Below are 18,513 nucleotides of genomic sequence, written 5' to 3' on the forward strand. Positions count from 1 at the left end.
TGAAATTGTCAACTATTCACGTGATTACCGCCAGTGCTCATGGTTTAAGGCCCTGCATATTATGGAATATACTTACACTCCATTATGGAATCTACTGTTTTGTAGTATGATGAGTGCTGCCGATCGTCACATATACGTAATTCTGCTCTAATGACACCAGACTCTTGATACATGATCATGCTCCACTGATTTTTTTTCTGTTTTAAGCAACGTATATATACTGCAATACACCATTCACCGACTAAGCTGATGAAGAGCACATCGTCCAGAAAGATACTGATTATTTTATTAGTTTTTTCCATATTTTATTGTATTTTAATAATAATAAGATTCTTTATTAACATAAATTGTATACAATAGTGATTCCTTACACAGAAAGCCAGAGGAATCTTACAAAAAGTTGTTTATACAAGTGATTTTTTTTATTAGAAAAAATTAATAATAATAAAAAACAAATAAATAATAATAGATAAACAAAACACAAAAAATAATAATGAAATAGTAGTTAAAACAAAAAAGGACTACAAGTTGAGCAGAACATGAAATGATCGGCTAACTAGGACTGGCACTTACATACCTTTACAAACAGAAAGATAGGTCAAGAAGATGCCATTACGATATGCCTTGTCGATAGACTACCGGTCGAGGTTGAGCAAGTGGAGAGTGTCCAAAGTCACATTTGGGAAGCGGCTTTTTGAAATTCTGTAACCTCTGGAGCCTTCAGCACAAGGAGGGGTACTGCAGAGATGTCTGCCTGGCAAATGCCAATCAACCATGTTCCAGATGTTGATGTGATCATGCTTAGCTGAGCACAGATGAAGGAATGCCTTTATTTTTAGCACATGGGCTCTGTGGACTGTGGGCATGTATTGCAGGTCGGAGCAGAGTGCATATTTATATGTCGTGTAGATTTTGTGCAACCACAAGTTGGCCCACTTCAGCACCCAGAATTTGAGGCCCCTATGGAATACTGAGCTTGGATTTGTTTTTTATAGGTGAGGTTGGCATGAAGGATTACTCCTAGGAATTTTACACTGTCTGTGGGAGTCAGAACATTTCCTACCAATTCCGGACGTAGAGAAGATGCAGTATCAGCAGAAGTCATCCGACTTGGAGTAAAGATGAAATAGTTTGAATTCTATGGATTAACTGACAGGTCAAAAAATTTGGCATACTTATAGAATGTATTTAGGTAATGCTTTTTAATGCTTTTATTTTATGATTTATCGCTGTTTTAGTAATTTATGAAGATATTATTTATTTATTTTAAGTCAGTTTGTCGGTAGAAAGTTTTGTGATATGCAAACCGAAGCTCAATGCCTGTTTTCCAATTCGGTATCCAGTTTTCTCTCCGACTGTGGGTGATGGTAGATGGCTCGCTCACTCTCGTCTAACTTCTTCACTAACGGTGGTGTTCCCCAAGGTTCAGTTCCTTCTCCCACTCTTTTCTTCTTGTATATTAAGGACCTTCTTCCATTGATGGGAAATCCTACCCATAGTTTTGCAGATGACAGTACATTGCATTCCAGCTGCCTGTTTAAACTGCTCAGAAAACTTCATATCCACTTGTATTATAATGTTCAGATCACTTTCTTCCTCTACTGTTTTTAATAAAACTCCACCAAATGCATAAGTTATTTTGGGGTTCCTATTCCTAAAGTGTAAACCTTGCATTTTGCTGCATTCACCTGCTCTCTTGAAGCCTGTTCAAGCACCCAATGCTCATCTACGTGCTTGGCACTGATCATTAATGATTCTCCCAATCTTTACATCATCTGCAAATTTTTACATCACACCTTCAATGCCATTTATGAAAATCAGAAACAATTAAAACAACAAAAAATCAACACTTTCTGATGTTACACCAATCTGAAGAATATCCTTCAGAATATCCTCAAGGAATGGTCCTTGAGATTGTCACTGACATTCTCTCAGATATGCCAGACAACTGTATTTGCTAGCTGGGAGTCTAAAACGCTGATGGAACTGATATTCGGGTGACACTCAAGTCAAGTGGACCCAATTTCGGCGAAGTCCGGACGGTCTGTGACAGCCAAATCCTCTGCTTACACCTTCACGATGGTGGGACTGTTAGTAATCCTCGATATAACCTCCATGCACAAGTACATGGTGGGTGACCACCCAGGTGTGAACCAACGTCAGCAGGGGTTGAGGTGTGGCACCCACACCACATGGAGGAAAGCTGCCCCTCTATGTTACCAGGCAGTACTAGGTGGTAGATGACTCTCATCAACCGGTGAAATACCACCACTTTGCTTATTGGAGGCTTGAAGTGGTGGAACCCATGTTTAGTCTCTAGAGCTAAGTTCCGGGCAACCCTTCCCTATCTCTTCCTTCATGCAGTATGATTAATAACTTTTGAGGTTATGATGAATGTCGTGGCGAGATCCAATATTCCTTACATTTCGAGGGTACAGCTCTAAAACGGTGTTCGCAGGCCGGCCGCTAGTTAGTACACCGGACTGAACCTATTGTTAACTCCCTAGGAGGCTTCCGGATCAGCTAGTGTATAATCTTGCTACCTCTACTCTGCCAGATGGTGACTGGAGGGAGTCTGAGTAGTGTGTATGCGGGGAGCATTGTCGAGGCCACGTTATGTCAAGGATCTGGGTATATTCTTACCACATGCCATATCCAAAAATTTCATTACTTCATACAGCATGTCACACCAACTTTTTCTTACGATTGAATACACCATGAATTGTCAAACTAATAGAGCAATCTTATCTGCGAAAAGATCTAAACCTCCCAAGGACTTCCTAATTCATTTCAGAAATATACGTGGTCTCAATTCTAATCTCAACGATGTCCATTTCCACTTCCAGTCTGCCAAACCCCATGTACTTTTTCTGAGAATCTCAGTTATCGGTTGATTCAACTACTGCTCATCTCAGATGCCCAAATTATTCGCTGTATGATTCCTTTCGCCTCAAAGGTGGTACTTGTGCATATGTCCGTTCTGATATTCCCTGTCAGAGACTTGGCATCTCCATGTCAGAGATTTGGAATCTCCTCTCTGTGATCTTCTCTGGCTTAAAATCTCTCTACCTCATTGTGTGTCAAATTCATCTGTTGTCTCTACCATTCTCCCAACTCCACTAATCACCTGGAGCTCTTTGACTTCCTCTCTTTGCAACTTGACTTTCTCCAGTCCAACTTTCCTAACGGTGAGGTAATTTTCCTTGCTGATTTTAATGTTCACAACTCCAGCTGGCTTCCGTTTTCTAGTCACACCGACCCAGCAGGTCGAGATGCTGAGGCTTTTGCAATTACTAATGACCTAGCACAGATTGTTGATTTACTAACAAGAATACCGGACAATCCTAATCATACAGCCAATACGCTTGATCTTTTTCTCACAAACAACCCTTCTAAGTACACGGTCAAAGTGAGAGGCCCTTTAGGCACTTCAGATCACAACTTGGTGATTGTCTCTTCTCCAATGGAACCTTTATCTCATGGCTATTCCCAACCTCGTGTTGTTTGGCATTACAAGAATGCAAAATGGGATGATCTGCGAGACAGATTACTGTTTCAAAACTTCTGATGTCAACATTTGCTCAGATCATGTCAGTGAAATTGTCCTTGAAGGAATGGAATACTTTATCCCACACTTTGCTTTAAAATCTTGTCCTTTATCTAAACCTTGGTTTTCCAATAAATGTGCTAAGGCTGTCCAAGAGAAGAATGTTGCATATCGTAATTGGCTTGTTTCTAATTCTTCAGTTTCATTTCCTGCCTACACCAAATCTCGCAACAATTGTAAAGCAGTTATTAATCAGTCCAAACTAGAGTTTGAACAGGCTATGAGTAGAAAACTTGCCTCTTTCCCTAATGGTAGCTGAGCATTCTGGTCTCTTGCCAAAGCTATTGGCCGCAACTTTTGCCCATCTCTGCTCCCACCTCTGTCCAAACCAGATGGTTCTGTTGTCACTTCAGCCAAGGTTAAAGCTGACCTGCTAGCATCCCATTTTTATTTCAACTCATGCATTAATGATCTTGGTAAAACACCTCCCACCATTCTCAACATGCTCCATTCAATGCCTCCTGTGGTCCTCCGTCAAAAGGATATCAGAAGGATTTTGATGAATCTTAATGCTAAGAAAGCTCCAGGTCCTGATGGTATTTCTCCACTTGTTCTCAAAACCTGTGCTCCTGAACTTACTCCTATTCTTTGCCGCCTTTTTTCACTTTCTTATTCCAAAGTTGTTTTTCCTTCTGCTTGGAAATTTGCTCATATCCAGCCAGTTCCTAAAAAGGGTGACAAATCCCTCCCATCCAATTATCGTCCCATTGCAATTACTTCTACTCTTTCTAAAGTAATGGAGAAATCAGTTAACCGCCAACTCTTAAACTACCTAGAAACCTTCTATCTATTCAACGATCACCAGTATGGATTCCGTCAGTGTCGATCCACTGGAGATATTCTGGCTTATGTTACCCATTTATGGACTAATTAAATGGAAAGGTTCGGTGAAACACAAGTAGTTGCTCTTGACATCTCAAAGGCTTTTGATCGTGTTTGGCATAAAGGTCTTCTAAACAAGCTTCCATCTTATGGTTTGCCAACTGTTTTTAGTAATTGGTTATCCAGTTTTCTCTCTGATCGCTCACTGAGGGAACAAGTGATATTAGTAGATGGCTCTCTGTCTTCTAACTTCTCCACTAATGCCGGTGTCCCCCTAAGGTTCAGTTCTTTCCCCCACTCTTTTTCTCTTGTATATCAATGACGTTCTTCCATTAACTGGAAATTCTATCCATAGTTTTGCCGATGATAGCACATTGCATTCAACTTTCCATTTTGAGAAACCTTGTCCTGCTCAATCACCTTCAACTTCTCGAAAATCTGCTACCAATTCCTTAAATGTCGATCTTCAGGTAATTCTTCAGTCGGGCAAAGACAACTTAATTGATTTCAACCCTTCTAAAACTCAGTCTTGTCTTATATCTCGCAAAAAGGATTCTTCTGCTCCTATGCTTATCTTTAGTGACACTCCGATTTCTAGGCAAAATGATATATCTCTTTTGGGGATTACCCTGACTTCTAATCTCTCTTGGCACAAGCAAATTACAAATATTGCTTCCTCTGCATCTATAAAACTTGGTTTTCTCTTTCGCTCTCGACGTTACTTTTCTTCCAAACAGCTGCTCACTCTGTATAAATCGCAAATCCGCCCTGCCATGGAATATTGTTCCCACATCTGGGGTGGTGCCCCCAAAACCCCTCTCAGGCTTCTTGATTCCATTCAGAAGAGGGCAGTTATGTTAATTAATGATTCATCTCTAACAGAGTCTCTCCACTCGCTTTCTCACAGACGTACTGTTTCTGCTGCATGCCTCTTCTACAGATACTTTCATGGGCACTGTTCTTCTGAATTGGCTTCTATAATTGCCTCTCTCTATTTCAAAACAGTCCGAACACGTGCCGTCACCAGCCAACATCCATTTACTGTCCAACTTCAAACCCACAGAACCAACTTTTCATCTTCCTCATTTATTCATTCAACTGCCGTTTTCTGGAACAACCTTCCTTCATACATATTTCCTGAAAATTACAATCTACAGAAGTTCAAGTCCAATATCAACAAATATCTTCTTTCGTCTTCTCAACCTCCAACCCAAGCACGGTACCAAGTACTATAGGTTCTAATACCTCTCGTGTTGGGGGTTCACATAAAAAAAAAAAAAAAAAATCCATTAATTGCAACCGTCTTCTCCCCTCAGCCGTCATGCGATCCATCTTAGAATGTTGCCAGTAATCGCAACATGATCCATCTTATACAGTAATCTCTCATGAGGGACTGAGTCAAATGTCTTGTTGAAATCGAAATAAACTTTGAAACATACAATTCATGAGTAACTTGTGCTTATGTAGCTTATCAGGTCAGTTAAACATAATTTTTCCTTATGTTGTGTGTCCTTCAGAATGCCATTTTTATTTGAATGTTCCTGGATTGCACTCAATCATTTTCTCCAAGATTCTTTCTACCAGTGAGGCAGACTAAACACTCTATAGTTAACTATTTCACTCTTAGAACTACCTTTATGTACTGGTAATACACTGGAACTTCTCCAATCTAAAGGAATCTCTCCCAAGCCAAATTATTCTCTAATAATTAACCTCAATGGTTCAATGCACTTGCCAGTCATCTCCCTCAAAATTACTGGGCATACGCCATTAACTCCAGGAACCTTACTTTCCTTTAGGCTCGAAAGTTTTTCTAATAAATAATCTGAAATTTCATGGATTCCAGCTTCACTCGCAAGCCTCTACTCACCACAAAGAGTCTTTCATCAGTAAATATCAATACGAAGTGCTCATTCAATTCATCAGCAATATCACCTTGGATATCTAAGCCTTTCTCTACACGAGTTCAAACTGATTTGTTTTCTTCTTTTTCTTTATATTCATATACATGAAAAACTCCTTGCCCCCATTTTTTACTCCAGTGGTTTCAACCTCTTTTTAATAACGGCACCCCTAAGTAATTTATTTTATTTTGTGGCACCCCTACTCAGTTTTCTTCCTGTTAGATCCAATTCTGTGTGTGCGTGTGTGTACAGTAAACACTCATTAAACTGGATTAATAGGAGCTGAGAGGTGTCCGTTTTAATGAAAGTCTGGATTATATGAAATATGCTTTGTAATGTGGGTAAGCTTATTTAAACAACATAATATACGTGGATAACAGTAAAAATATGTTTATTTTACATTAAAAATATGTATGTACATAGTCAAAAATATGTAGTAAATATATGTAGTATGTATGTATGTACATACTGTATTTACATTAAAAAATACATAATGTCCATAATCACTTAAAACAAGATTGCACTGGTTCATCTTCACTTACATCAATTGCCACATTCACTGGTTTGAAAAAATTACTCTTTTTTTTGTGATTGTTTGCAGTTTATTTCCTTTACTACCAATTCACATAGGTGTCTTAAGCGTTCATAATAGGCACTGTTTTCATTTGTAGATTGTAATGCAATGCTGAAACACGTTCCTTGCTTATTTTTCTTCAGGCATGGTTTTCTCAGCCTTTAACCCTTGTGTGTTTTCAGGCAGTGTTTGGGTTTGGGTTTTATTGGCGTATCAGCAACTGAGGCTATAATGCGCCAAATAACGGTCATATGTAAAACGTTTTCAGGCAGAGCTTTCCAAAACAGTCATGTCTCATCAAAGTTGTACACCTGGTTCAATTGATAACTCTCCTTTTGAATAAAATCATTCAGTTGTTTCCTGAAAGGCTCAACAGCTTTAAAATCAGCACTAAGAATTTCCCCACACATTTTCTTGTTTGAAATGTTATGCCGTCTTCTAAATCTCAAAAGCCAACCTGAGCTCACTTTAAATTGTTCAATTCCTAACTGTCCATGTCAAGAGTGTTGCCATTGGAAAACCAGTTTCTTTCTAATTATTTGCCTGTAGTCTGTATAGGGAACTAACAGACAAGAGTTGCAAACAGGTCACTGATTTGGCCGCAGAGTCTGCCAAATCATTTCCAAGGATTCCAACATGGCTGGGGATGCAGCAGAAGTGAATATCAAATTCCAATTCAGAAAGGGATTGTATCATCTGCTGTACGCGGGACAAGACTGGAGGAGGATTGCACCTCATCAATGACAAAGCCTGTAGTGACCTAAGAGAATCGGTATATATAATGTACTTTTTTGTGGTGGTGTATTTGTATGTGATCCAAAGTTAGTTCAATTGTGTGCAGCTCTGCAGTAAATATGCTGCATTCAGCAGGGATCTGCTCAGATATGGTAGCATCTGGGAAGACAGCTGCAGATCCAACAGAAACCTCTGACTTCGAACCATATGTGAAGATTGGCAAGAAATCAGAATGTTCAAATCGGTGGGCTGAAAACTTCAACTTTGGCACTGTGTAATGGTCAACATTTGAGCTGCATGGTTTGGCTTTAATTTAGTTTTTTTCAAAACGTGGCAAACTATGTATATAATAGATATCCTTCTTTACATTTACAATTTCTCTGTCTTAAGTAGTCTAATCGTTTTGTGATTTTTTGATGATTACAACATTTGTGACTTTATTTATGTTTTAATTCCATGGACCTGTTTTAGCTGAAGAAAAGTTTACTGAAACTGTTAAGGAATGAAACAAAATGTGGTATATTTCCATTTTAAGAGAAATTACTTATTTCCAAAAAGTGGAAATAAGTTTCTGCAAAAATGTAGTGAAGGAGTACTGATAAATAGAGTTATTTTGAAAGCACAGACAGTTAATGTCATACACTACTTGGTGGATAGGATAGTACATTTAAAGCTTCTGAAGGGAGGTTTGTCATGGTATATCCCAAGTATTAAAGATGAATCTACAACTAGTGACCCTAATGCAGCAGAAGTAGTCCCTGAATTTATGCATAATGTAATTGAAGATGGTGAATTCAAAGATGAACAGTTGGACAACTGCATTGAAAGAGTTGTGTTATAAACCAATACAACTCCCTGACTAACGAGAGAGAGAGTGAGAGAGAGAGAGAGAGAAAGAGAGAGAGAGAGAGAAAGAGAGACTGTTATTGTGCACAAACAAGACTGGCAATCTCAAGCTAAAGCCATTATGCAATGGTTAAAATCTTTTACTAATGTCATTTACTAATGATATTAAGAGTAGGAGACCGGCGAAATTACTTAACAAGTACAGGTCACTGTTGAAAAAAAGCCGTGAATTAGGGTTGAATTTGAAAGTGTCTCCAATTCTTCCCAGACACAATAGGAGGGAGTATATGATGAGAGCCCTATCGATCAATTCGGCCCGGAAGGATTGTGCAAGGCACAAGGGGTAGAATTTTTTTCAGCCTAGTCTGTACTTGTTAATAGGAGAGACTGCTTCTACAGGAATGGGATACAGTTAAATAGAAAGGGTGCAAGAATGTTTGCTGATGCTATCGAGGCAGTGTTAAGTGGGTCGGAAAACTGCTAGATTGGGGGGGGGGATACAAGGACTAATAGATTAACAGTAGCCACTGGCAGAGGTGAAAGTGATTCTTGCACTGCTTCTATTGGAATGAGCCGCAGCCTGGAAAATAAGATGCAGGATAGTTCAGAGACTGCTGGGAATCATTGGGGTACAAATAAACACATAGGTTGTGTTAGGGTAGCTAAGAAAAAGAACAGGTGCATGTATACTTGCGTGTGCACCAATGCTAGGAGTTTAGTAAATAAATTTGATGAATTTGAGGTATTGCTCAAAACATCAAAGGCATATATTGTGGGGATTTCAGAGACGTGGTGTCACACAGATATAAGGAATGCAGAACTGGAATTTGGGGAATACAATGTCTACAGAAAGGATAGACCGGGTAGGAAGGGAGGAGGGGTTATGCTATTAGTTAAGAAATACATAAAATCCAAGGAAGTGAATCCAGTCGACACTGCTGGACAGTGCAGTGTTGAGTCAGTTTGGTGTGACATAAGCATTGGGAGATCAAAGTTGAGAGTAGGAGTGTCCTATAGGCCTAATGACTCTGATGAGTATAATAAGAAACTGTACGAGGGAAATAGAGTGGGCCAGTAAATCAGAGTCTTATAATGGGGGATTTTAATTTCCCAGATATTGACTGGAATTTGGGGGATGGTCACTCACACACTAGCAAGGCTTTTGTGGATTTATTGGATGATTGTTTTCTACATCAGCATGTTCGGGAGGCAAATAGAGGGAGTAATACTCTTGATTTGATTATCAGTAGTGATCCTTCATGCATTAAGAATCTGCAGGTAAATGAACCACTAGGTGGCAGTGATCACAGTGTGCTGAAGTGGGATTTACTCAGAGATAACTACCATTGGGGTAAAGGCAAGGGTTATTGCTTTCGTAAAGGTGACTACGATGGACTGAGACAGTATTTAAATTCTATACAGTGGGACCAACTGATGATGTTACCAACAGCAAATTCAAAATGGGAAGCATTCAAAGAACTTATCTTGGAAGCTACTAGGCTTTACACACTAACTAAGAAATACTGTTCAAGGTTTAGGCCTAAGTGGATGTCAGATGAACTAATGAGACATATGGCAGAGAAGAAAAATGCATCGGATACATACAAATTAGCACGTGACACAGAAGCCTATGATAGATACAAGTTGACCTGTAACCAAGTTATAAAGGAGGTTAGGCAGGCGAAGGCAGATTACGAGAAATCCTTGGCAAGGGATGCAAAGAAAAACAGCAAAGAGTTCTTTACTTATGTAAACTCTAGAAGGACGGGGATGAATCAGATTGGTCCACTTGATATCGATGGGTCAACTGTTGATGATCCTGCTCAGGTAGCTAACAAACTGAATGAATATTTTGCATTGACATTCACACGTGAGGAGTTATTCAGCGAGGGGAATGCCAGAGGTGTATTCAACTCTGGCAGTAAGCTAGAGAATCTTGTAATAACTGAGAACAAAGTGGAGGAGAAATTGTTGAAGATAAATACAAGAAAGGCACCTGGGGTGGATGGGATCTATCCAGTTATATTAAAGGAGGCAGCAAAGGAAGTAAGCAAACCCTTAGCCATAATTATGAGAGCTTCCTTGGACACAGGGAAAGTACCTATGGACTGGAGATGTGCAAATGTGACCCCCAATTCACAAAGGAGGATCAAAGGGCGACACAAATAATTATAGACCTGTTAGTTTAACTTCTGTTCCGGAAAATTAATGGAGGCACTGGTTAAAGAAGCACTGCAGGATCATCTAGACAAGACTTTAGTCATAGCTCAGACACAGCATGGTTTTGTTAAGGGGAAGTCTTGCCTGACCAATTTGATTGGATACTATGATGCAGTCACAAAAGAACTGGATGCAGGGAATAACTTTGATATTATATACTTGGATCTTAGAAAGGCTTTTGATACTGTTGCACATGGAAGACTGCTACACAAATTGGAGCAGTGTGACATTGGAGGCAAATTGCTGCTATATATAAAGGGGTGGTTGAGGGGGAGAAGACAGAGAGTGGTAATCAATGGACACTGCTCATCGTGGACTAATGTTATTAGTGGAGTCCCTCAGGGCTCAGTATTGGGTCCATTATTGTTTTCTGTATTTATAAATGATATTGATGATGGTATATCAAGCTTAATGTCCAAGTTTGCAGATGATACAAAGGTTGGCAGGGTTGTCAAGGACACTACTGACACTATGCTGCTGCAACAGGATCTGGAAAGGTTGAGCAGATGGGCTTCGAGGTGGCAAATGAAGTTTAACATTGACAAATGTAAAGTACTACATATGGGAAACAGCAACCCCAGAGCAACGTATCAACTCTGTGGTACTACACTGACAGTGGTAGAGAATGAAAGGGACCTGGGTGATATGAAGTTTTCTGAGCAGTGCAGACGGGATGCAAGAGTAGCTCATGGTGTATTGTCGATGATATATAGGAATTTTTCTAGCAGGGATAAGGAGGTGATTATTCCCTTGTAAAGGGCAATGGTCAGGCCACACCTAGAGTACTGTATACAGGTCTGGAGGCCTCATTTCAAGAAGGATGTAGAGATGCTGGAACGAGTACAGAGAAGGGCAACAAGATTAGTGAATGGAACAAAGGGGGTGCTCTTACGAAGAAAGGCTTAAGTTTTGCAAATTACAGTGTCTGGAGACTAGGCACCGGCGAGGTGATCTGATAGAGGTGTACAAAGCCTTGAATGGTTTGAGCATGCTCAATGCTGATGGGATTCTTCCTCTTGCTCAGAATAATCACCTGAGAGAGCATAAATTCAAATTGAGAAAAGACAGATGTAGGATAGACGTGAGGAAATTTGCCTTTAGCCAGCGGGTGGTTGGTTGGGGGAATAGACTTCCATCCCTTGTCGTGGAAGTTGATAGCCTAAATAAGTTTAAGGCTCAGCTGGACAGGTATTTCGAATGAACAGAGGGGTGAAGTGGAAGTGGTTATTTTTTATTTATTTATTTATTTTTATTTATTTTTTTTTTTTTGGCTGATGCTGCATAAGCTTGCTTTCTTGCCTCAAATGCCTCTACTAATGCTAATGCTAAATCAAGTTCCCAGTGTTTCATACACATCAACATGAAATCTATGATTTATAAAAATATGAACAGTTATAAAAATAGCTCCAACACTTGGATAACATGTGATATTTCTGTTTCATGGTCTGATAGTGAGTTTGTACTATCAATGAGATGCCATTTGATTTACAAAAAACATGAAAAGGTTCTGTTATTCAGATGTTCAGCCTTCAATCAATCTTCAAGCTGATGTCCTAAAATCCAAGGTTTACAAGATCTGAGTTGTGCTTCTGCCAAAGAATACTACTGCACTGATCCAGCACATGGATCAATGAATTATTCAAGCTTTTAAAAGCCTACTATTGATTTGAGCTACTTGCTGATGTTGTGAACTCCAAAAATTCAAATTCTAGAATTTCTGAAAACATTAACACTGCTTTGAATACAATGTTAGATTAGCATGGAAGAAGTACTGCCAATCACACGATGATCTATCTTTCGAGCTAAAATATCTCACTGAAAAATTTACAGCCAGAAAATATCTCATCAAACTAATCCAACAAATTATTTCAACTGTTAAAAGTAAGATTAGTAGTTTATGCATTTCTAAACCCAGTTATAAAAAATTCAACCCGTCCAACATTCGCATTTTTCTCTCTTATCACTGCCAAATCGCTAGAAGATTACATCTTATCTTCACTAACACTGATATCTCTAATTTTTTATACCTATAAGAATACTACTGCACTGATCCAGCACATGGATCAATGAATTATTCAAGCTTTTAAAAGCCTACTATTGATTTGAGCTACTTGCTGATGTTGTGATGTTGTGATGTTGTATATTTATTTAAAGGAGCCCCTTTAAATAAATATAAAGAAACCCGCATTTATGACACTAAAGACATCGACAACAGTTTATTTAATCAAATGTCAACCCAACTGTAATGCACGCTACGTCGGGAGCACTATTAATAAATTTGGATCATCCACCATTGCAAACACACGCACCTACTGCCACATCCATAGTTTTCGGACACAGCAAGGAAATACTGAACTGTCTCAATATGTACACACTCATAACCGCAACCCCTCAGTTGATACCGCAACAACCATCATCAAATTAAATTCAAGTTATAAACTCCTTCTATACGAAATCCTCGTAACAGAATGGTATCGTCTCAACACCGATCTTGACTTCTTAAACACAAAACTTCCGGTTACCTTGTCTACCATTTGGAATCTCACGCGAATTAAATTACCACGTGTCGAGCAGAACATTTCAAGTACTTTAAGATCTACAGCAACTCTTTCGCTCTTCTTTTTATTGCCAACTGAAGTTGAACCATCGAAAGTCCGTCATTCTCGACTATTGGTCTTAATCCTTCTTTAATTTTAATTTCAGATAATTTCAGACAACTGGAGCACTATATGGTGCACCCCCCCTCCTCTAAGCTAAGTTTTTTTCAATTACTCTTTTTAAACCACACTTCCTTATTGCAATTTTTAAACATCGTTTGTAGTTTAACCAGTGATTTCTCAGACTACTGTTTTACGATTCATATAACCACAACGGATTATTGAGGCGAGTGCCGTCTCTTTATTAAGCTTTGACTAAATGCATATTTCTTGTCATGGAAGAAAGTTGACTCAAATGGCAACTGAAAACTGCTGGAAAAAATGTAATGGAAAAGACAAGATCACTGATCAGCACTGTTTGGGCTAACAGCATTTTCAGAGTAAGAAGCAAAGCTTGCTCATAATATACTTGATGACAGTTTTGGAGCAGATGACTTGTTGATTTGGGCTGGGGTAGATGTGGAAGCTTCAGTTGTGCATTACCTAAGTGAGGAGGAAATTGGAACCTTTGTGAAAAGTAGGAAAACAAACAACAAAAAGACCAGTTACATCATGAGTGACCCGAAAGATAATTCTGATGATTCCAGTAAAGAAAAAGCATCAGAAATTAAAAAATTGCTTGAAAACATTAATGAGATGATAGTACGGATAGTATGTCAGACTGACAGTGAATATCTTCATTTATTGAATTTAACCACATTAAGAATTATCTTCTGGAAAAATGCTATCATCAGTTCCAACTAATTAAATTAGATGCCTATTTCAAAAAGGACATGTAAATGTATGTCGATAACAGCATTGTATATATTAGTAGAATGAATAAGTGTAAATGGATTTAAATAGCCTTTAATAACCCATTTTATTCAGTAGATATAAAAATTGAAGTTAGTTAGTTTCACTTATAATGCAGATGTTCAAGTTCTCCCCAACACCCACATTATACTGATGTTGAATTGTATTTTTAAGTACAGCATTATTAAAAAAAAAAAACAAAAAAAACTACAATATCAGTGAATTTGCCATTTAAAACATTTAACCCATTTCATCCAGTGATAATAAATGATAAAATTAAAAGGGAAAAAATGTGCAAAATGAAATTTGATTACATAAAAATGCTCGCTTAATAGATAATCTGTGTATCCATAAAAAAAAGGGAAAAAAACTGACTAAATTTTATTTTCAGCTTTAATTAATGCACTCTGCTTACGATGTGAATGTTAAAGTTGTCCCAATACCCATGTAATATATGGATTGCACTCTGTTAGTAAATGATAAAGTGACACCCATTACACATTATTAACAAATACAGATGAGCAAGAGTTTACTATTTATCACTGTTAATACCTGTGTGATAGCCTACAAATCATATAACATTAAATTAATGCTTATAAAAAAAATCATATCTTACCTGCTGAGTTTTCTAAATATTTAGCAAATTCTATCTTTAATAATTCCAGTGGAGTTTTTGCCAGCTCTGTTTGGTGAATTAGGTATTCTATAACAGTAGTGAAATTTTATATTATACTTCCAAAATGTGTTAGTTACTAATATCTATTTATAATCAACTGTACAAGTAGTATTTAATAAAAAAAAAAAAAAAAAAAAAAAAAAAACTTCAATACAGTGTATGCCACTTATTATACTCACAGACATTATCAATCACATACCATTATCAAGATCACAAATTTCTCTTTAAACTGATAAAAATAATAAATTTTTAAATATTTCGTTAATAGCAGCCACAAGTAAGTAGAGGGGAAAGTGATTCTTGCACTGCTTTTACTGGGACATACAGCAGTCTGAAAAGAGGTGTCGGAGTTTACAAAGTGTGTCAGGGGCTATCATGTGACAAGTAAACACATGGCTTGTGTTACGGTTACTAAGACAAAAAAAAAAAAGAAAAAAAGTATGTGTATGCTTGCTTGTACACTAATGGTTGGGAGTATAGTAAACAAATTTGATGACTTTGAAGTTAACAAATGCGTACATAGCAAGGATACTGAAAACATGGTGTTACTCAAATATAAGCAATGCAGAATTTGAATACAGTAAGTACAATTTGTACAGGAAAGAGAACTAGGATGGGGTGGTGTAATGCTCTAGGTGGAGAAGCACACAGAACTTCAAACAGCATACACAGAGTTGCCAGTGAAATGTTGAGTCAGTTTGGTGTAACACAAGCACTAGGTAAACTAAAATGAGAATAGGATTCTGCTACAGGCCAAATGATTGTAATGACTATAATGAACAACTACACAGGCAGTAAGAATGGTCAGTAGAGCAGAATGGTTTATCATGGAGAATATGAACTTTCCAGATATTGACTGGAACTTGTGTGTTGGTCACTCACACACACTAGCAAAAATTTTCTGGATTTTTTTGATGACTGTTTTCTACAGCAGCATGTTAAAGAGGCAACAAGAGAAAGAAACAGCCTAGATATGATTATCAGAAGTGACTCACCATGAATTAAAATTATCCAAATAAAGGAACCACAAAGTGGAGGTGATTATATTATATTGATGTAGAATATACCTTAAAGATATAAATACTGTCAAGAGTAAGGGGAAGGAATTTTGCTTTTGCAAAGGTGACTAGTGGTCTTCGACAGTTTTTAAATTACTTTCAGTGGGACCAACTGATGATGTTTACCAACTGCACATTATAAAGGGAGGCATTCATAGAAATAATTATAGAAGCTATTGAGTTTTTTATACCACCCGGGAGATACAGTTCCATGGTGTTGACCGAAATGGATGCCAAACTGATGAGACTAATGGCAGAGAACAAAGATGTGTGGCATGATTATAAATTAGCACGGCTTGTTTGTTTGTTATTTGATTTTTAGGAGCATTAGCAACTAAGGCCATATTGCTCCGGGGATATGCGGTGGTCATTCCCTGACCTTTCCGCATCCTCCATATTTGGTGATCATGGGCTCGAACTCCGGTCTAATCAAGAAGCGTGTGCTACGCACTGCTGCTCCTGCCCACCTGGCTACGGAGGTGCCATTTGGCATGGCATATAGAATCCTACAACAAGTACAAATTAGCCTGCAATCAGGTCACTAAAGGGCTTAGCAAATTGGGGTCAATGGTTATAAAAGTATTACACAATCATCTTAACAGGAATGGAATTATACAGAAACCACAGCAGGGATTTGTTGGGGGGGGGGGGGAAAGGTTACATTTATTCATATTTCATTTAGATACACAAGAAAGTTCACTCTCCAAACAAGTTCACTCTCCAAACCAAAAGAAGGTTCCTACGGATTAGAGATGTACAAATGTCTTTCCTTATTCATAAAGGGGACCAAAGGGAGAAGTGAGAAATTACATACGTGGAAGCCTGACTACCATTCCAGGAGAAAAAAATGGAGTCAGTAGTTTAAGAAGTAATGCAGGATCATCTTGTCAAGGATATAGTTACATGGCAGTCACAGCACAAAATTATTGAGAGGAGATCATGTCTGACCAATGTAATAAGCTGCTATGGTGCAGTAACAAAGAAAATGGATGCAAGTTTTAACACCCATTCTCACTTTCAGTAAAGCTTTTCATAACGTTCTACACGGAAGACTACTGTAAAAACTATTGGAGCAGTATGGTATTAGGAGCAAGTTACTGATATGGTTATTAGCATTAAAAGAGGCATATGATGCAAGAAAGCATCAGCTTAAAAAAAAAAAAAAAAACCTTCCCATTTCACCCATCCATCTGCTCCAAAAGTTTGTCCAATTCTTCCTTGAATTTATTTAAGTTCTCAACTTCCACAATGACAGATTAAATTTGGTCCCAGCAAACAACTACCTGCTAGTTAAAGGAAAATTTTTGCACATCAATTCTGCATCTGTCTTTCCTCAATTTGAATTTATGCCCCCTCAAGTGTGCAATCTCAGCAAGAGGAAGAATTCTAACATCACCGAGCTTGCTCAAACCATTCAAGGCTTTATACACTTAAATCAGATCACCTCATAGGTGCCTAGTCTCCAGACACTGCAATTTGCAGAACTTAAGCCTTTCTTGGTAAGAGGACACCTTGGTTTCCCCTTCTCTGTGTTTATTCTAGCAACTCTATATGCTTCCTCAAATGAGGCTTCCAGACCTGAATGCAGTACTCAAGGTGTGGCCTAACCATTATCTTATACAAAGGGATAATCACCTTCTTATCCCTGCTAGCAAAATTCCTATATATCAATGACAAGACCCATATCGTAGCTGCTCTGGCAGCTGTCTGCACTGCTCAAAAAACTTCATATCTGACTGCACAATTACCTGAGGTTTTTTCATTCTCCACTAATCTAATAGGTTAGTTCTAGGTAGTTATAGGGATGGTTGAGTGGCAAAAGAAAGAGGGTGATTAGAAACAGGCATTGCTCTTCTTGGATCATATTAAAAGGAACTATTGATTTTTTTTTTTTTTTTTTTTTTTTGTTAGTTGTTGGCGCATCGGCTTCTGTAGCCATAATGCACCTTCCAAGGTTTTTGCATTTTCTACTCTGATCCAAGCCTGAGGTGGGATTCGAACCTGCGACCTTTGGGTTGCCAGGCAGGCACTTTACCCACCTGGCTAGCCCGGTCGGCACAGGAACTAATGTTATTAGAAGAGTGGCTCGGGTTCAGTACTGGGACCCTTACTATTTACAGTATTTATTAATAACTGTCTAAGTTTGCAGATGATACAAAGGTTGGTGAATGACAGGAATTAGGGCATATTACTGCAGTAAGACCTAGATAATTTCAACAGATGGACTGAGCAGTGGCAATTGAAGTTTAAAATAGTAAATATAAGGTACTGAATATAGTAATCCCAGAATAAAATACCAGTTAGATGGTACCACACCGAAGTTGGTGGAGAATGTAAGAGACCTAGGGAAAATTGTACATTCTGACATGAAGTTCTCTGAGCAGCAGAGAGAGTCTGCTAGGACAGCCTATAAGGTTCGTCAATGATAAACAGGAATTCTGACAAGGAGGTAGTTATCTCCTTGTCTAAGTAATGGTTGGGCTACATCTTGAGTACTGCATACAGGTCTAGAAGCCTCTTATTAAGAAACAAGTGGATCTCTTGGAATGGATGCAAAGTAAAGCAACCAGATTGGTCAAATGGGGGATACTCTGTTAGCACACACAACTTTGGCTCTGAAAA

General features: G+C 38.3%; 1 protein-coding gene across 1 annotated transcript in view; it reads right to left on the reverse strand.

The window, feature by feature from the left end:
- The window catches only part of LOC150085164 (huntingtin-interacting protein 1-like), a 637,041-nt gene that overhangs the window by 253,177 nt on the left and 365,351 nt on the right, over positions 1–18,513 (reverse strand). Inside the window, exon 21 of the mRNA XM_090373855.1 lies at positions 14,774–14,860. Coding sequence (XP_090229981.1) covers positions 14,774–14,860 — 87 coding nt within the window. The remainder of the gene's footprint in view (positions 1–14,773; positions 14,861–18,513) is intronic.

The sequence above is a fragment of the Mastigoproctus giganteus genome, chromosome 5, assembly GCF_048544385.1.
Source record: "Mastigoproctus giganteus isolate SK-2022 chromosome 5, ASM4854438v1, whole genome shotgun sequence".
In the NCBI taxonomy this organism is placed as follows: Eukaryota; Metazoa; Arthropoda; class Arachnida; order Uropygi; family Thelyphonidae; genus Mastigoproctus; species Mastigoproctus giganteus.